Source organism: Rhea americana, unplaced genomic scaffold (genome assembly GCF_003343005.1).
Source record: "Rhea americana isolate MKP2758 unplaced genomic scaffold, rheAme1 scaffold_449, whole genome shotgun sequence".
Classification (NCBI taxonomy): domain Eukaryota; kingdom Metazoa; phylum Chordata; class Aves; order Rheiformes; family Rheidae; genus Rhea; species Rhea americana.
In genome coordinates, this window is record NW_028186589.1 from 146270 (window position 1) to 167343 (window position 21074).

At 38.6% G+C, this 21074-nt stretch overlaps 1 protein-coding gene across 2 annotated transcripts in view; it reads right to left on the bottom strand.

The window, feature by feature from the left end:
* Positions 1–669: 669 nt before the first annotated feature.
* PPARGC1A (PPARG coactivator 1 alpha) overlaps positions 670–21074 on the bottom strand; it is a 70878-nt gene continuing 50473 nt past the window's right edge. For both annotated transcript variants that reach the window (XM_085316021.1, XM_085316022.1), the window contains 6 exons: positions 17705–18617; positions 17035–17139; positions 16783–16903; positions 7904–8025; positions 7401–7552; positions 670–4425 (listed from right to left, as the gene is read on the bottom strand). In XM_085316021.1, coding sequence (XP_085172147.1) covers positions 4322–4425; positions 7401–7552; positions 7904–8025; positions 16783–16903; positions 17035–17139; positions 17705–18617 — 1517 coding nt within the window. In that variant the 3' untranslated portion in view covers positions 670–4321. The remainder of the gene's footprint in view (positions 4426–7400; positions 7553–7903; positions 8026–16782; positions 16904–17034; positions 17140–17704; positions 18618–21074) is intronic.

Here is a 21074-nt window from a genome sequence, read left to right on the forward strand (position 1 = left end):
AAATGAACAGGCTGTAAACACCATGTACCACATCCTTTGTACTTCTCCATGTAGCTGTTACCTGCACAATGGTGGTGCCAGTGTGGCAGGCCAATATGCTACAACCCGTACTTTCCAGGGAAGATTCAAAAATTCATGCCAGGTGATCCACCTACCCGTCTGATCCTCCTCACCTGTCTGCTGAGACAGAGATGTTGGTAAATGTCTACCAGGACCACGCTTTTTCCTAAGTACAGGTATTTGTCCTGAGGATGAAGATACCAACCCTGAGGATGGAAGATACCATCATTTCAGACATATCAATCGCTATTGTCTGCACAATCCAAATAGGGCGATGTAGTAAAGCCCTTACATCCCCCACCCTCTCATCACTCAAGCCAGTAACTAAAAACACCACTGAGCATTTTTTCAGTTTTCCCACAAGGTTTCTTTTGGCCCTTCTACAGTCTAGGCCTGTCATAGCAGATAGGCAGGCAGCACTTCTCTACTACTAGATTTCCTTACTGAAGCTACTGTTTCTGTCCCTTGCCCAAAGAGCAGTAACACAGATGTGATCTGGACTGCTGTTTGAAATCAACTATGACCATCAAGAAGAGTAACAGGAAACCCAGTATGTGCCCAGTTAAGGGGAAAAAGCCTGTCACTCGTGATAAAAAAGAGAAACAGAAGTGGATTTGAAACATTCGTTTCCCTTTATTTCCTCAGTGAGGCTGATGTGTACTGCACATAAAAAAAAAAATCACAGGAATTTTCATACAATGAATTAAACCACAAAAGTACATGTAGAATTGGCAGGTGGAAAATAGCCCAGCTTGGGCTTAACTAATAGCTCGCCTTCCCTGTTCAGCATAGTCCAACCAATAGCTTTACACGCTTACCTACTGTACAAGTTTTACAGTAGCTCCATCAGGTCAGTGGTTCACATTATTGAAAATGTCTGTCACATAGGTACAAATTTAGAATCATCACATTATATTACATGGCTATTCTAGGTCATTTATAGATCAGATCTTATACTACAGTGATTGAAGTTCTCATTACAGCCATCAAAAAGGACACATAATCATTACCTACTGTAAGCTTACATCTAAAGGGATGAAAAGAAAATGTGTTTTTTTTTCAGCTGACCCAACTATTATACCCCAGAGGCACAAACTTTCCTCAGTGCTGCTATTGGTGACAGCAGSCCAACTGTTGTTCAAAGTAGTTTAGCACAGATATTTTTCTTCAATTTTAGGCTCCCTCTGTTTGGATTTGGATCATTTTACGTTATGTAGGAATTACTTTGTTATGGCTCTAGAAAAGACCATAGTTTCTAAGTACCAGTTCTGTTACCTGTATTGCAGATGTGGTACTTACCACAGCATGAAAGCAACAGTACAATCTTCATCTAAAAGACATACACAACTATGCTGCAATTTGCCTCCAGTGACAATGTGGTACATGTACTAGTTTGAAATGTTCTTAGGGGAGAAGAAAAAAAGGAAACACCAAGTATAAATTTTGATGGGTTACCTACTACAGTGCCTACAAAGAATACAAATAGCTTTATTCAGCAATCCTAGCTCTACATTAATTTCTTACGTAATTTGAAAAACCACAGAGGAAAGCCATCTTCAAAATACAAATGTTTGCTAGGCCAGTGAAGAAAAAAAAAAAGACTCATGACATTATGCCTACTTGGGGAAAAATAAATAATCCCCTCCCAAAAACCCACACCAATTTATTCATGTCAGCAATCTAGGGCAAAAGAGAATGTGTTTAAAATTTAGTCACAGAAATTTAAAGGCAAAATAGGTAATGCATCTGGTCCTTGAACATATAATATGATATACTAAATATTGATTTCTTAAAAATAATTTATTGCTTTTAATATTTTTCTTTACAACAGAAGATACTCAAAATCCAGAAAGGAAAATTGTAAACTTTTAGTTTGGCATTCACACAAAGTTAAAATACCTGCATTTTTAACCTACAGAGCAACAACAAGAATTACGCAGATTAAAGAATGTTACAGTCGTAACAGAGAACCTCTGAAAAAGTTCTTCTCTTTTTTTATTGCTATCTATCTACTTAGAAAGAAGAAGCCAAAAAATCAAGCAAGCATCCGACAGGACAGACAGTGGAATCTCTCAGAACACAATATGCTGGTGATAAAATGAATGCAGCCATCAAAATCAACTGCACTGGCATGGGGTGGAATCGGTTTTCTAAAATTGGGAGTGGAAGGGAGATTAAATAGTTATCTTTAAGAGGAGTCATGAATGCCAAACAGTAATAGAATACCAAATCTATACATTCACAAGCAAATTCCAAACTTTGCTGATTCAGTCTAGAGACTCCAAGTTCATATGAAATCCTGATGCTCAGAATAGTAGTAGTTTACCATTGTTTTTTATTTTTTCCCAGAAGTTTCTATTTAATTTAGCAGAAGCAATGTCGTCAGCAATAATGTCATGGGCACATCTGAGGCCATGCTAGTGCATAGTAAAAAAGAAAAAAAAAACCCACCGCTTCTGCAAAAGCTGAATTTCCGAACGAAGCACTTACTCCGAACTGACAACCGTCATGCATCCTAGGTATAAAATTTCCACTGGCCTTTTTATTATTTTAGTCATCTCATAATTTATAATAAATAGGATAACTGTAACTGATAAACATGTCTCGTTAGTAAACAAAGGAATGAAAGATCAGTATTTATACAGGATGCATAACTGTAAAAAATATAGATAAATACCATCATTTAACTCTGCCAATGGAAAGATTACTGGCTTCAAGAACAGTGTTTAGACACAGAATTACTGTAAAAATCATACCGTACTTAGTACCTCGGCGTATTTTTATCAAATTAAAATCACAAAAATTAAAACAAAGTAGCATTTTAAAAAGATTTTTGACCTCTAGTTCCAAAACTACTGTTGATACATAAAATAAAAACATTTCTTAATGATTACCCATTTGAGAGACTTTACATAAAATTATGATATCTTCTAGAAAAATTTAGATGAGAAAATTTCATTCCCCTAACAAATTCAGTGTATAAAACTGCAAAAGAAAAACAAGCAATGAGAAAAATGTGGAAAAATACTGCAGAAGTGGTTAATACCTTTTGGGCTAGGATAATTCTTGACAAAGTTCTTACATAAGCTCACCAAAGAAGGGATGAATGTGTGTAAAGCATTTTTGCACTCAGACACACGCACACACATATATACACACCCACACCTTCACCCACACGCTTTTCTCTCTTTTTTTTTACAATCAAATATATATAGGCATAAGTTCAGCTTTCTACATACGTTAGTGTACAATAATTGTTTCACCTCATATAATTACATTTGAGTATTCTTGATTAAGAAAAATTCAGCAGTTTTTGAAAAGAAGGCTGCATTTACAGTGCATAGCTGTAACAAAAAAGAACATTGTCATACAGTATGTACATAAATAAAAATACTCCATTTAACATTTGTAAATACTCAACTACTTTAGAGAATGTAGCAAATAAACTATCTGTGCACACACTCAGATAGTTATATCCAACTCTCATTAATAATGTAACACCACGTCCGCTCATTAGAATAAATCGCTGAACAAGCTGCACATTTGACCATTAACAAGGCTTTGAAACTTTTGCTGTGGAAGATCAACGTTGTAGACATTTACATGGGTGTCAGAATTAAAAGATGAAACTTCAAAATGTAAGGGAAGCGTTTCATTTTCTCTTCAGCAAGGAAAAAACAGGAGAAAAAAAGAAAAATTCTAAAACCAAAACCCAGCAGATTGTAGGCTTCTAGGACTTGTGGTTTCTTCTGGATTGTCATAGGATCACTGTGTTGTGAGAAAAAGCTTCTTAAAAAAAAAAAAGTAAAAACGAAAAAAAAAGCAGTGTAGCAGTGTCTGATTCCCAGACATCAGCAGCCGTAGTTCTCAAATTTGCCTTTTTTTTTTGTTGTTGCTGTTTCTGTTTTTTGTTAAAATGCTATATGTACACATTTTGAAGTTCTACATTGTAAGTGTATCTCTGTGGAACTGCTGCCATGTCACGTGGTTTGCACTCGAACCCACTGTGAACGACAGAAATCCCCGCCACCGATCACCCCAGGAAAGCAAAGCTGACACCCATGGCCACATGTGTGCTTACTGGATATCCATTCTGCCTCTTCACTCATCGAGCAGCTGTGTTCATGTAAACCATGGTTTTGAACAGAGAGTGTAAAGTAGGAGAAATTCCTAAGTATGACTTTTTAATTGTCCGTTATTGAAGGACGTGATGTCCGTGAGGTATTCGCCATCCCTCCGTTTTCCTCAGGTGTGATGCATGTTACCTACGCAGGCTCCGCTGTGCCTCTTTAAGTAAACTATCAAAATCCATGGAGTCATACTTGCTTTTAGTGGAAGCAGGATCAAAATCATCCGAGTTTGAATCTGAAACGAAAGAGATGCAAGTTCAGTCAGGAGGCAAGGGGTACTGGCTCGTACTTTTATTACTTTCTTTGTACAACAGTACCAACAAAGCACTACAGAATTAATCCACTTGTGTTTCAAGGTTATGGGACGATAAAAGCCCAGGAATGGGTATCAGAGAAGCTTCGTGTATGGACAGAGCTTTCTGATAAGAGTCAGAGCTTAACAAAAGCAGTACCTGCCACAAGCACGGGGAAAGAGCTATAAACCGAATGCATACGCAGCAGGTGAGCTCAAAGGGTTTCTCCAGGGGCTGAGCACTGGCACACTGCTATTTATAAGTTTCTGTGCAGTCCAGGCAATTCTGACAGATATTTTACCAAACATTCCACCACTGTTTTGCAACTGCTTTAGGGTGTACTATCCAAACTTCACTATTCATGAGAGAGGTGATACCACGTGGTCTTACAGAAAGCCAGTGTACACTGGTCTTACAGAAAGCCAYGGGACACTGGACAGCACATAGGTCGCATTTCTATTTCTTGCTGACCCACTGTACGATCTTGTACAAGTCGCTACATCTCCCTGAATCTCTGTTTTTCCCTTATTATCTGAATTTATGGTTTACTTTTTTTAAGAGTATAAGCAATTCAGGGCAGGACCTGCATGTTGCCATATGACCCATCTCAGGTGGGATCCTAAGCTTCTTGTAACATATGTGACAAGTAATAGCAACAATAATGGTTCAAGTCTTGTGGAATGTGTGTTTTAGGGGTGACCTGAGCTCTGCTCCAGATTGCATAGCCGCTCACATACACCTCATTCTGTTCCTACAGCAGAGGAGGCACTGTGCATTTGTGGTCACATAGTTGCAAGCACTGAATTTCCTTCTGGAATTATTCTACTTAACGCTGACTCTCCCTCATTCTTGTGATACACTTTCTGCAAGTGCCAGCACAAGAAATGGCAAGAAAAGGGTGCTCTGAGATTAATCAGAACTCCTCATCTTCCACTATAAGACACACTGTGAATTAAATGTTCATTACAAGTTGTTAAGACAATATCCTCTCACAGAGGAGAGGTGTTAAAGTTCTGACTACTATTTTCAAGTGTTTTCTTTCTTCTGTACTCAACCGAAGGCTGATTAATTCTCTCTGCCCTTGTACTAGCTCATGAATTTTAAAGTTCATCCTGCCATTTCCTTATGTGGCTATATCAGACTCTGCAAAATATACAGAATGCAGTCTGAAGTAGAGAGGCTCAAGCTGTCAGCACGACAAAGTGAAAATACTCTGCTCAGAGATACTTTGGGAATACCACTCACTACAGAAAGCTCTTCCAGGGAATACTCCCAGTGATGAATAATGTTCAAGAGGGTTCCCTTTGGACAACTTATTCTAAACCCCAGATTTTTTGAGATACAGAGACACCCTTGGCTTTCACTACTAAAGATAAGTCAAATAAATTGAAGACTTCAATCTGTTTTTACTGTTTTTATCAGGCAACATTTCAAAAAAATGACTTGCTACCTTATATATTATATTTTCACCATCAACCCTCTATCTCTTCAGCAGTCAATTGCCTTTTCTTAGCTTTACATTATCTGTTTGGCCACTGAAATGAATTATAGCATATTCATTGTGAACAATGTGTATCATCTTTACCATTTATTCTGAAAAGATATCAATTGGTTAGAAAAAATATATTTATATTCACTTCCTGCATTGTACAAAGCCCTGGGCAGCACATACAAGATTTCATTAGCACTGTGTTACTGGGTTATGCAGAGATTTTAATGACTGTGGTCATTTATTCATTAAAAAAAAAGGTAACACAATATCTGATTAATAAAGATTCAAAGGCAAAATGTCCCTTGCTATTTTATTCAGAAAACATTATCTCCCATACCTTTAGTCTGTTTATGCAGGTACTAGGAGAGGTTTAACATTTAATGAATACTTTACATTTTAAAAGATAATTAAGTAAGAGGTGAGTTTATAATTTATTATACTATTACAGAGAATATTTCAGTAGTCTGCAGCGCCTCTTTTTCTACATACATATCGTAAGTATTCCTGCAGTAAGAGTTTGAACACCTCCAAACATATTTGCAARGGGAAGCAGCAGATGAAGAATATACGCTTTGCATCAGCTAGCCTGCATCGCAACCTCACCAAGAACACAGGACAGAACCCAGCCACAGAAAAGGAAACAGGAAAGACAGGGATCAGTAGTTGCTGCCAGTATGCACACTGGAGATGGCCAGTAGAATTGCAAACACCACKAAGCTCTCCATTGGAAGAGGCCTCTCGCATCATGACTGCAAGGCCCTGAGAAGGAGGTGCTTTCATACACACATTCCTGTGCTTGATGTGAGCATCATCAGCTGAGGTTTTTGCCTTTGGCTAAGGGTCAGGTTTGGTTAATCATCATGAGGCCTTCTGGCTTTCAAAGCTGAGAAACTATAAATCACATTTAAGAAGTGCCTCTTCTAAGTTCTACACATCTACCATCAAACTCACAGCAACCTAAGACTCAAAGTGAATTTTTTCAGTGAGACGTCTACTTTGCTCTCTTTGGGGTTCATATAAATAAACCAGGTGTCAGAACCAAGCAGTCATTAAATAACAACAAGTAAGTCATTAAACAACAACAACAAAGCTTGTAGTAAGTTTCTATGGTGCTATCATTTCAACGTGGCAAGGTATTCTTGAATACGGGAAACTGGTTTTGATAATGAAAAAGCAGGCTTTCAAGAGATTTTCACAGACAAATATCTGAAAAAAGTCAACTCCGATCAGAGTTCAGATTTCTGGGCTTTTGAACTTCTCACAGAAAGTAAAGAACACTTTCTTAAAAATAAAAAAGAACATCCATCATTTAAATACTATAAGCAACTCCCTCCCACAAACAAACAAAAACAAGCATACCCTAAATTTTCCTGCGCTATAAGGTTCCTATTCTGTACTTTAATTCGCACAGAGAAAAATACCTACCTAGGTCTGCATAGTTAGACTTGCAAAATTGCTTGCGTCCACAAAAGTACAGCTCAAAGTCAGGTTCATTTGACCTGCGCAAAGTGTATCCATTTTCAAGAGCAGCAAAGGCATCACAAGTGTAGCGGTAGGTGATGAAACCATAGCTGTCTCTGTAATTGAAAAACAGAGATGTGAACAAAAACTAAAGAGTTAATGCAGATGAGTGTAACCCTTTCCTGAAAGCAAGAACTTGCAGGAGATCCATCAGTGGAAATGCCAGAAGTACTGCATCCATTTATCAGCATGATTGTCCTGTCATGCAGCTAAATACTTATTTCTTGGACAGGAAATCTCAACTAGCAAGATTAATAAATAAGGATGAAAGAAAATAAATAAGGTTTTGAACTCAGCCTGYCATCTGTCACAGCACTTACATTGGTAACTCCCATACCAGTAATCTTACTGCCATAATTTTTTACATATGGCAGCTCCCAACAAGAAGTAATCTCAAAAGTTCTTACCCATCATCCCGCAAATTTACTGTGCACTCCTCAATTTCACCAAAAACTTCAAACCGGTCCCTCAGTTCTGTTCGGGTTGTGTCAGGTCTGATTTTGCCCACATAAATCACACGACGTTCCTCCTATTGAGGAGAAGCAAGGGATATTTTTATCAAATGTRTAATACAGATGAGTCTACACATATATGCATACACATACACACAGAGATGTGCTGAGGATGCATAACTATAGTTAGTCACATACGGAAAGGACTTACTGAATCCTCTAAAAAGTAAAAACAGTTGTCTACTGGAAAAATTTAAGGTATTTAAATGATGATACATTTGTCAGGTATTGTGGTCCTGAAAGGCTCCACTGCTTGCTCTGTCACTTTTCTGCTATACATCTACTGACAATTCCCTTCATATCTCTTAGTATTTTCCTAACTTCCAACCTTTTAACTACTTGTAAACTCTTCACAACCAGGAACTCCCTCTCGCAATCTATACAACACTGACCAAAACCAGGACCCAATCTCAACTCTGAAGTAGTATAAAGTAACACAACAATTACATAAATGACATATAACATGATAGACTCAGTTGAGCCATCTTACAATCTGCAGTTCCATCACAATCCATATCTCAAAATAGAGGAAAACTTGTGTGGCCTCAGAAGAAAATTTGTTTTGAAATTAATATTTTTAGGAGCAAGGGAAGAGAATAAAATTCTTTTTTTTGTTACCATCACACTTTTGATTTCTCAGGGAAAAAAATCCCTAAATTCCCCCCTGTTAGGGGGTTGTTTGTATGTTACTTCAACACTTAGAGCAAAACTTCAAAGGTACTTTTAAAATCAACAAGTCATGGTCATATCATACTTTTCTGAGTGAAAATGGCCAGCAAAATGACAGAAAGACTAGGAGACCCTGTAAGATTTACTTTATGAATTTTTGGATTAACACTTTTCTGAGGATAGAGGTGAGTTGCAAGCAAGGCCACAGATAGAAAGAGATCTTCATATATCTGTTCTGAAGGTAACAGAGATGAAGCAGCACTTGTATGTCTGTTGGATGCCCAGCCTTCATTTGTCTCATATTGCCTCAGGCTTGAGGAACTGGTACTGCTGGCCCCTTGCTCACACACACACACACACACACACACACACACACACACACACACACTTGTCCCTTAAACTGAACCATCACCAAATTCTCAGTTGATGGAAATTCATTAGTCAGTGGAGCAATGTCTCTTCAGACCATCATCTTTAGGTGCCGAGTTCCAAAGGAGCTATGCTGGCTGCGGAGAATTCATGACTACTTTAACCTGAAGGTGCCTAAGGGCTAATGGCCCCTCAACTGTTCAATCCAAAAGGCTCGAGGGACCTAAATACAGACTCGCATTCCTGCTCAGAAACACCTTTGCCTGCAGAGACAGGTATTTTACAGTGTCACAATTCAGATCTAGCAGGAAATATGTTTCCTGTGAGCCTTCAAAGAGGCGCAAGACACTAGTCATTCATGGACCACAGACAACAGTAAGACCTAAGACAACAATATTGAGCTCATATCAAAATATACGTGGGGAAAAAAAAAGATCCTGATGCCTCTTTTTGTTTGTAAGAGCACTCATTGGAGATAGAGGGGACCATCAGAACTCTTCTTCATCCATGGGGGTCTGAGCTCCTGTTCCTAGTGCAGCACTCTGCTTCCAAAGATTATTCAATACACAATTAAAACAAACAATTCCTGGAGAAGAAAGCCAAAATTAAGATACCTGCTTCAGAAGAGAAATCCCTTCTCACTAGATTAGTGAGTCAATTCTTTACTGATTATTCTTTTCCTGGCCCCATAAATTCCAAGGAACCAGATCCAGTTAATCTAAGCTATTGAGAAATGACAGATTTGGGATTGAAGCCCCCAAGAAATGGAGATCCAAGAATCCAACAYGCTCGTTTCTTGGACAAATGCCCTAACCACAGAGGCACAGCACAAAAAGTGACCACTGCAGCACTCTGGGTCCTCTCAGGTTAGCCCAATGAAGTCTCCATTTGCTTTGGCAATGTACATATATGCTCTGCTTAATCAGTGGGATCAGGTAAGCACCTCCTTTAGATGCTCTAAACTATTTTCTCTATTGATTATATAAGGAATCAGCATGACTGAATTAGTCATCCTCTATTACCATGCTGGGACAGACACTAATTTTTAAATGTCATGCCCTCTAAGGTGCGTGGGCTAAAAACTGCCCTTGTTCTCTGCAACATCAGCTTAGTCTGGAGGAGTTAGCACTGCTAAAAGAAGGATGAATGTGCTCACAGTTAGCCATAAGGTTATAGAGGGAGAGCTGTTTCTTAGCCCCCAAAACAGCTGCTGAGTTTTAGCTCTGTCTCCACTGTGTCCTAGTCCAGAGCCCTGACCCTCCTGATCAGAGGATTTTGGGAAGGGCTTCTGTGAAATAAGCACAGCAGAGAGTAAGCAACAGAAATCTGCATTTCTTCCATTTTCCCCACTCTAATTCTGCTTGCTTTTCATTATGGTTGGGTGCCATAAACTTCAAAAACAGGAAAATCTGCATATGCACAGTAATTACTTTTTCAGACTGTTTTACYGAATCAAGGATTCAACCGCATTGAAACACTTGATAAGAAACAATTCCATTGATACTTGCTATTGAACCTAAATGACTGACCAGATGGAGCAGAACATAACATAGCAGACTGTCTAATATACTTTAGCTGAGATAATACATCTCAACTGAAAAAACATAATGTTTCACTCACTGACATGGAGACTGTTATATTACAGTGTGATGGAAATAACTATCGCACACTCTTCCGTAAGTCTGTGTGCATGCCTGTGCAATTTTTTCCTTCTTCTATCCCTCTAATAACCTTTATAGCTCTAATATCCCTTTAAGACAACTGTAATAAAACAAAACTGAACAATTAAAAAAAAGCCTGTTAAACTATCATTAAGGGAGTAAGTTAAACCTGCAAAATTAAGGAAATTGAAATTTAAAGCTGAAATGTACCATATGTCCTCCAATGTGCAGACATGAGGAGATGTTCTTTCAACTATCTTTTTTTAAGTAGAGTGCCATGATGGTATAAAGTTTGGGAGAACCCAGGATTCATACAGTATTGTCTTTGTCTTGGTTAATTTTGGTTTATTTAAAAGCAATTATGAGTATATGTATTTGCAGTCATAAAGTCACCCACCTTTTACACCTGCCTATTAATAAATAGGAGTGATACAAGCTCAAGAAGATTACAGCATACCTCTAACTGTTAAAGACTTACTTATTTTATAGTAAGTTACATGCATAAGTCCATATGTGCATATTAACTATGGTTTTTACTGCACTTGTTAGAAAAGATGATATACGATTTAGGAATCTAGAGATCTGCAGAGAAAAGCTTTTGTTTTCAATTTAATGTAGGCAGAGGGAACCTGTACAAAATTCCAGAAGGTAGTGTTCATATTTCCCTCCCAAAAGTGCAGATGATTATTTTGCATCATAAGCGTTGAGTATAGTTCATTCATTTTCCAGGTAAATAAAGGAAAAAAAGGATTGTCCTGTCAACTCACTCAGCCCAACATGTCTATCCTCTTTCAGTTTATCTAAAGCTCTTTTTTCTCAATCTTAGCCCTTTTTCCCTTGCACTAAAGACATTTGAATGAGCACATGTGGAAGGAAATCTCTGACTGAAAAGGAGTATTTTAAGTCTCAAATTAAAATAGCATGCCCAGACTTGAAAAGCAAGACCAGGATACACTTTGCAAATCTAGGAGTCAATAAAGGGCCTGCCCATGCTGCCACACTCACTGATGTTAAGAGTCTTTTTTTCTTGCAAACACTTTCTCAAAAACTTTTTTCATTTTCCCTTCCTCATTCTTCATCTCTAATTTCACAAGGAACTAAAGTGCAGATCATTAGAGGCATTAGTTTTCAAAATCTTTTTTGCACCAGGCTTATTCACCCAGCACTTGTTTTCTTTGCCCCCATGGGGTGCTGCTGAGCAGGCTCAGTGGGAACTGAGGTGCTCTCCCCACTCTTTTCCCTGCCACTTCTTTTCTGCGTATTTGCAGTGCATACTCAGGTCTCCAAGACCCAGATAACGCTCTGTGTGAAGCTGAGAGATGAAATCAGGTAGTAGCATTTTAAAGTTGAGATCTGTTGGTCACCCTATGGGCTTGTCAAAGGCTCTGCTGTTTCCTCCAGCACAGGCAGCAGTCGGGTACAAGCCCCATGCCTGCATTGCCTTCCATGCTAGAAAAACCATGATGACCATTAAAGCTCGAGATTTTGGTAATCTTTTTCTCAGCAACTAGTACAGCAAAGCTGGAATCCTGGGATCAGGGTCATCAAAATGAGAAACCACAGAAAAAGTCAAAGTAAATATACAGCATACACTGGATCCCACATTAGCAAGCATTTACTCCATTACAGGCTGAGTCTGGTTTTAGACTTCAGAGAAGCCAAGCACTCATTTACAAAACCACCTTTCTCCTGCCTTCCTGTTGTAGAGCAATATATATTCTTTGAAACAATGTGTTTCTTTCTGCTGTAGTGGCCTCACTGTGTGTTTATCTGCTTATGCCTGTATGCTCCCCAGGACAGGGACTCTCTTGAGATTTGTGTCRTGTAGGCTGTCAGCACTTAAGAAATGAAAAGGAATAATGTTAATAGTAATTTTCTTCTTGGGTATAAAAGACGATTTTGTTATACTTCCTGGCAACAGCCTGAGCGAGCAGCAAATGAAGCTGCAGGGAGGCTATGACAGTAAGTCAGGGTAGCAGCCACAGCGGCAGAGTAGCACAGATTCAAAAACATTAGGCTGCTAATCAGACGATTTAACCTTCCAGCCCTGGAAGGGGCTTCCTTTAATTGGGAACCAAGAACTGCTTAAACATTTAAGGGCTTCAGTGCTCCAGGAGCACTATCATGCTGAGTGCGTGCCGCCAGACTTGTAGATCTGCTAGACTCAAGGTTCCCGAACACTACCACTCATCCTCTGGCCGGCCTCCTCTTCACCCACTCTCTTTCTGCTACTACTTGACCACTTACTGTTGATGCAAAGCTTTCTCCCAGGGCTCACAGGCCTGTGCACTGTGCAGCTGTCACAGTTCTTCAGGCCGGTTACAGCACCCACTGCTTCCAGTGCCTCTCCCACAATGCTCCTGCTAACCCCTCTCAAACCTTTCTGCCTGGTTGTCAGACTCTAGCACTGAAATGTGCTAACTGTATTTCTGAACCTCTCTCTTGGAAAGTATTTGCCACATGGTCTGATGAGCTGCTGCAGGAGAAGCCTTCATAGCTCACAGATTTCCTAAGGTGTATCAGAAGAACCAAGCAGTCCTCGGTCTCCTTGCCAAATCACTATGATTTGCCTGGGTGAGATGCCAGTTTCTGCAAAGCCCTGAGTAAACTGTCTCATCCTGTACTTGTTGCTCAAGTTTGGTGATGAACATATCTCTATTATGATCTGGTTAGCATTGTTAAGTGACTTGGCTAAGTCTGGGTAAAGGCAGACCAGCCTTAATTCAATGAAGATTTATTCCAAAAGGAAATCTGCATCCAGTGAAATAACTAAAGTCAAGATCAAACTAAGCAACACTAAAATTTGTTTGGTTAGCAAAGGTATCACATTCAGCAGCATTAAATTAAACGAATGAATGAATGACAAAATTATTCTTCATACTATCTAATTGGAAAATGACTCGTGGATTCAGCCCGTATTTCTGAAGTGTGACTGCTCAAAATGGAGTCCTCAATCCAGAGAAAAGGCACTGAATCTCCATTAACTGGAGAGGGGAGTCCCGAGAAGAAAAAAAGAGAAGAATATTACAGTATCTATTGTAGATATGCTTCACTTCTACACAGCTGTAAGTCTAGATATGAATTCAGAAATCCTTGCTGGAAAATGTTAGCCCAGGCCTTTAGCTGACCTAAATTTACCGTGGAAATGTGTTGTGTGCCAAACTGAATGGGGAGCCATTCAAACACACCACTGCCACACAGCATGAACACAAACTTCTGAAACAAGCCTTTTCAGCCAATATGCCTTCACAGTTGCTAAAACATAAACCACCCCACAAACAGGAAGCATTGCTACATGTATGGTTTTGACAGACTGAAGGATGTGAAATTTTCTCCCACTTCTTTTTCCTAGGCGTCACACTGCTGCTGTTCCACCCAGACTAGTTCTAGATGTTAATCCAACTACACCTAATGACTTCTAGTTCAATCATAATTTCTGTTCCTTTTCCCATGTGCATCCTTTCTACAACTAACTCCTGAAATCCTAGCGTGGTGCTCCTCATGAAGAAAAGCCACCTGCGCTACGTAGCACTCAAGCTACTAATATTACTCAATCTTTGAGCCATTCTTTTAACAGTATTTGAGTATGTTGGTCACAAATCATTTCTTGTAGGTTGAGAATAATGCTGGCAAGAAAAGAAAGAAATCCCCAATGCAGAAAGCAAAGAAATCTGAATTTACAGAGTAGTAGAAAGAGTTCAAGGAAAGAGAGGGAAAAAGAGGTTCTTGGGGCTGGGAAATAAGTCCTTCAAGAAGGCGAAGAATGATGCAAAAGAGTTCCATAAGCCAAAAGGAATAAAAAAGGGAACAGAGAAGGCTAGACTAAAGTAGTAGCCTTACTGAAATTAATACACATTTTATCATTGACTTTGGGGGATCAGGGCTTCCCTTTCTCTGCTGTCCCCGAAACCCACTCATATGCTCAATGACTTACCTGATAAAATTGCAACCCAATTTTTAAAGGAACAGTACTGATAAACTTTGGAGAAAGGAAATAACAGAACTTCATCTACATCTCATGCAGCTTATATACAGGTAACTAGATTTTAAGCTTTTGCCATGTTCCATTTATGATATTTTATAAAAACATGATTTGCCATCCCACTAGATCATTTTACTTATAATTTATTATTAATAAATAAATAAAATTCCATAATAATAATAATAATAATTCAATAAATAAATTCAATAAAACCTCATTAATGAAGTTTATTTACCTGCCTGTGCTCATGTTAGAAGAGAAAATAAACTCAGCCTTGGTTTTGAATAGTCTAAAATTCTTAACATGGAGGAAGCTACACTTCAGTGTATCTAGATCTTTCTAATTTTCTTTTTGTTCCTCTTTCCTCCTCTCTTGATCAGCTCACTTCCAAATATTTTTTTTTTGATTTAAACTAAATCAAATTTTCTACCTCCTCAGTAGGGTTCAGGTTGATTTACACAAGTATGACGCAGTAATTGAGAAGCAGTGAGATATACCCACAGCAGAGGTCTACTTGAGTCTCTAATTTGTGTTAGACCTAATAAAAATCATAAGTTATGATTACTGAAAGTGTTCACTGCTAAGTAGATGGAAGCCAAGTATTTTAAAATAAGCAGCAACTGTGACTTAAATATAGCAATATATAGCYAAGCAGAATCATTCCATCGCCTTCGCCGAGTTTCAGATCAGCACACTACAGCATGTAAAGCAGGAGCTTTACAAAATGCATGTTTCATCCCATACTTTGTAGCTAGTGCACCTGAAGCAGAGAAAAGCCAAATGATTTGATGAAGGTCACCAAAGACAACAGCCAGAGAGACAAAAATCAGAATCTAAGCATGTCTATTCTTTTCCAGAACTTACTGTTGCCACTAGACTATACCTGTCTCTGTCAAACTCCATGTACTCTCAGCTCTGGAGGCTTAAGCGTTAAGAAAAATGTGCAGAGTGTGAGACAAACAATCTCTTATTACGAAGTCCACCAAAGGCGTTGGGAAGAGACCCATTCATTTTGGTGAGCTTTGGAAAAAGCACTAATGGCAAATCTGGAAACGAAGACGAAGTACCATAGTCTGCACAAGTTAATGCAGAGCAAGAGGATGGTCAGAACAGCACTGACTGGAAAGAACAGCAACACAGAAAACCAAACAGTTATGACAAGCCACCAAAAAGGCAGGACAACTACAGTGAGAGTCCAGACTTACAGCAGCTACCAATTTATCAAAACCATTGTGCATTTCCCAACAGGGAACTAAGAAAAGGGAAAAGCCATCTGTCCCTCTAATAGTCATTCCTCTGTCCTACTGTTGCAACATGCAAGAGAGTTTAATGATTCCCACAGGGGCATTTCCTTTGCCTTGTGTGTTTGGGTCACTTCACACAGAACGTTGATACCCAGGATAAATAAATAATCCATATTCATTACAAAAGGACCTGTGTTAAGTCACTTTTTAAAACACATTGTATCTGCAGACTGTTTTACTAAAACTCACTTAAAAATTAACTAAGCCATAGACAGAAAAAAAAACAGAATTAAAATCATACCTATCCTTTGGGTCCCAGCTATGAATTCTGCTATTTGTACCTTCTGTAGAAACAACTCCAACTACAACAAAAGTATGATGACCACTTATGTAAGCTGACTGGCTCCTACTATTGCTTACCAAAGAAACAGAAATTTGGAAACACTATACCATTTACTGGCAATCTCATAGGTGATACGTAGTATAAAATGCAGATTCACTGATAGACCTGTAAAGAAGTAGGTAGCTAGGGTCACTTTTAATTCTCTATTGTCTGAGATTGAACAATTTTCTCCTAAGTCCTTAGTATTTGTTGTCTGTGATGAACTTGGAGAGTTGCAATTTTCAGAACCTGAAAATACTAGTATTGTACAATGAAAATGCAAATTGTTATAAAGACACATATTTGCCTAAAATTAGATATACTAAGAAATACCTGTGAGCAGATTTCTGTGTTTTGTATGTTCTACTATAAAGAAGAAAGAAAAAGAAGTCTTGGTTTTAGCTTTAGTTATCTACAAAAGAAACAGAAATCTATTTCAAAATGAAAGTTATCTTCACAGTGCTTACAATTGCTTTCTGCCTCTGTCTCTCCCTTTGTTTGGCCCTTTCAGATTCCCGTTTTTCATACTCTTTGCGGTATTCTTCCCTCTTCAGCCTTTCATGCTGATATTCCTCATAGCTGTCATATCTAGGAAACATAACTTAGTCATTAAATCAAGCACCTGCATTTGTTAATATAAAATTAATAACTTCTAGAATGCTTCACTATCTCTTGAGAACCAACTGAAAAGCAAGCCAAACGCACACAAAATGTAATACCTGGGTCTACGACTGTACGGTGATCTGGATCGCGATCTCGCATGTAAGGGAGAGCTTCTGTATGCTTGATGTCTGCAGTGGCTGGACTCRTAATAGTAACAAGATCTGTAGGAAGAAACACATTTACCTCTGTCATTCACTTTGAATCTATTGATACCATTTTCTCCCAAGCTACCTCTTACCTGAACTTACAATTTCTTCTAAGCTACCAGTGAGATTTGCTGGTGACAGTTTGCGATCTCCTGCTCAACTAAGGGGCCTCAAGTAATCTTTTTTTCCTCCKTCTGAAATGTTCCTGATTGAGGCTAACTCAGAGCACAGAGTCAGCCGCTGTCAACTTCATCTGATAGGGGCTACAGTTAGATTGGCACAGGGCAGCTTGCAGATAATGGAAAAGGTTAGCTCTGCAAGTTTCTCACCCACTGCTCTGCCTCTCTTCTTTCTGGCTCCACTCAGAAAGCGTAAACGTGGCAAGTCTAAAGGATAACGGCAAACAAGTGTTTGTGTAGCAATCCTGTAACCTGCAGAGTTAATCAGCTTAGGGGCAACAGAAGGAGTTGTGCTGTATTAAATTACTTCTGTTTTTTTATTCTTTTGCTTTCAGTTACTTTATGCTTTTTACAATTTCCCTTATTAATTATGATGATGACACGAACTTGCTGTACCATACCTTGAAGAGGATCTACTACAGGGTGACCTTGATCTCGATCGGGAATATGGAGAACGGGAACAAGACCTGCGTTGAGGAAAGGACCTTGATCTAGAGCGTATCCTTTGGGATCTTTGAGAAAATAAGGATTTGGGTGGAGACACTGAATCTCTGCATGGAGAGTTAAAAGAAGAGCAAGAAGGCGATATATCAAATAATGAATAGGCTTGTGTCCCATCCCAAGGGTAGCATAGTTTATCACTTTCGTCTTCGCTATCATCAAAGAGACCATCCATTGCTAGTCCTGAATTTATAAACATAGGTAGTTTGGAGAATTGTTCATTACTATAGTCATTGTCCCTTAGTTCACTGGTCTTATCTGCCTCTTCATCAAAAACAGCTTGGCTGGGGTGACCAAAATGCTTATTCAGTTCAGCCCGAATTTCCTGGTCTTGGAGCTGTTTTCTGTTATTACAGTGGGAAACCTGCTTATTTGTCTGTAAAGTCTCTTTCTTGAAATACTGCTCTTGTTCTAAAGAACAACAAATCTGACACTGCCACCCAGGTGAAGAATCCTTAAATTCTAGTTGTTTGGAGTCCTGAAGTTCCTGGGATATTTTAATGTGTATTTCCGATTTTGAATTCACAGATTGACAGTAGTCATGGTCACCAAACAGCCGCAAACCGGGCCGTTTTGTCTTTCTCTCCTCATGTCCACTGGGCAGTACTGTAGTCTTGCTAAGCTGTGCATACAGCTCAGATTGTTCTGGACCCTTCTTGGCTGGGTTATTTCCTTGAGAACCAGAAGACTCACTATAGCGGGGCTTTTTTGAAGGTGGTACAACAGTCTTGCATGATGACTTCAGCTTAGGTGAAGTCCTAAAAGGATTATCCTGGTTGGCTTTATGAGGAGGGGTCGTCGGTGGAGTTAGGCCTAAAGGGTGAACAAGAAGGGGGGAAAGAACATTTCTAAGCACAGAAACAATGCTTATTAACAAAGTTAATATGCTTCTTTACAACAGACAAAAATAACGTGAACCCACTCTCTGTCACTTTAACTTAACAATACTATTACAAAGAATAAGAGTATTTAGGGTTTGAGGTGCCAAAGCTCAGATAACAACAATGGCACCAGTACWAACGCATTGCCATTAATCTTCAGCATAATTTCTGCCCCTCCTCTCCTTCATGACATCCACCTCCCTCTTCCTCTGTACTTTTTGATATAGAAAAAAAATCAAAAGATAAAGATCAAAAGACTTTTTTGATAAAAATCAAAAGGATTTTTATATAAAAATCAAAAGTCCAAAGACCGGACTGTCACAAACCTAAAGAAATTAGCAGACAAAACCTTGAATAGAAGCAAGTCTGAGAAAATTAAAGAGGTTACCAAAGAAACCTCTGTAGTACACAGAACTTAAATGCAAGGACATACAGCAACTGTACAACTTGACTGCAATGACTCTTTGTCTCCACAGTTCATTAACTTAGTAAACCATTGCTAATATATGTATAATACACTATTGTAAGCATAACTAATACATTTTGCCAGAAATGGGGTTCTGCAACTGAAATCCAAGTAAATAATAGGACTAGGGCAACTGTAATGAACCATTACATTCAGAACTAAGTATTAGCGAGAGTCATGAAGCAGGGAGACAGAAATTTACTTGATGATAGAAATGAAACAGATAACTAAAGTAACAGATACCAGCAACTACCAGGATTTTTCACATAACTATATTAGATTATAATAGTATGGTAAGATGAAATTGCAGGAAGGACTACAGCCCATTCTAGTAAAACCTGGGAACCAAAGAAGCATATTCCAAGTTTTTTACTAAGGGAAGAAAGTAACTGTCAAAGTTATCTATAAAATTCATAAAAGTTGTTATTAAGATTTTACAAAAGAGTAAACCAGAACAAGGTCAGGCTAACAGCAAGCTGGGGCCAGTGTTCAGGAAGTAACTGCTCTTCAGGAAGGCATTTAGCATGTTAAGTTTTTAAAATCTGCTTCTAGCTCATTGACCCTGATGTAAGCCCATGTGTACATGGGCTTAAACAAATACGCAAGTATTTTCCTGAATTAGGAACAGAGAGAGATGAGGGAGTTGTAGTTTATCTAGTCCATCCTTAGGCATTCCAGAGACCAATGCTAGGCCAGGTTTCCTTTTCTAGCCCAAGCAATGAGCTTTCCATGACTTCCCYAGTGAGAATGAAAAGAGAATGCAGATGAACTTTCAGGAAGCGTATTTCARATATGGTTACAGAGTTTTATTTTGTATTTTTAACCATACAGTGAAGCTCAGCAGATCAATGGAAATGGAACATGTTTTATAGTGTTTTGCTGTAAAGAAGGAAAAGCGTCCATCAATGCATAGTGCTCCCTAAGGAACGTAAATGGAGACTGGGAGTCCCACTGCATTAGCTGCAATGAATTTATTCCAGAAAAATGAAGATAGGAGTACCAAGACATGAATACTTGATGTGAGAGAGAAGCTTGATTTTGTCTGAGTATTTAGAAAAAAATGGTTATGAGCTACCCATGACTACATAAAGACCTGTCTAATGCCACTAAAGTCAGGGAAACCAAGGCAGAAATGTGGAACCCTAAGATTCTACCTACCCACACCTGAATATAAAAATTAAACAGTTTTGTGCAAAGCTGTCATTGTTAAAACTATTTCCTTTGTGTCCTCAATTTTCTCTCACTTGCCAAAAAATTCACTTGAGCCAGCAGTATAGATTTCACACCTTAACCGCCTCCTGAATAACAAACAATTTTGACTAGCAAACAAGCTTTTTTTTAAAATGAAAAGAACAAGCCCCTTCAATATTCTGCRCTAATCATTTCTGGGTTAAAAATTCAGGTTTAGATTCAACAAAAATTTAAGCAAGCAAGGATAACTTTCTAAATTAAAAATTTAAAACAGTATTTTTATTCATGAAATTATATAGCCCATGAGGAGCCCTGGAGTTAAGTTACTGAATTTTACTATGTATTTTTAAAGACAGAACAAACTGAGAAAATATTAATTCCAGCCTCTCCTTGTTGCATGCTTATAAAATACAACCACTTCAAYTGAAATACTTGCATACTTGAGAATTTTAGGCAAAGAAACTCCACTGTTCAAAATAAAATCCTGTTTCTACGTCTTTAAAATTACCCCTGGGAGAAAGGAAGCTGCACACAGARCAGCACGATTTCCAGAAGCCCCACAAGGAGTCCAGCAGTCTTGGGGAAGGAGGAACTAACGCCTCCCCCCAAAAAGTACAGACTGAGCCAATGTACTAGCACGTCTTTTGCCAGCAAGGCTGTGCTGGGGACACCCTAAGAAAAGGCTTCCTCGTGGCATTTTGGCTTTTTTCCTGGTTCTAAGCAGAAGCAGGA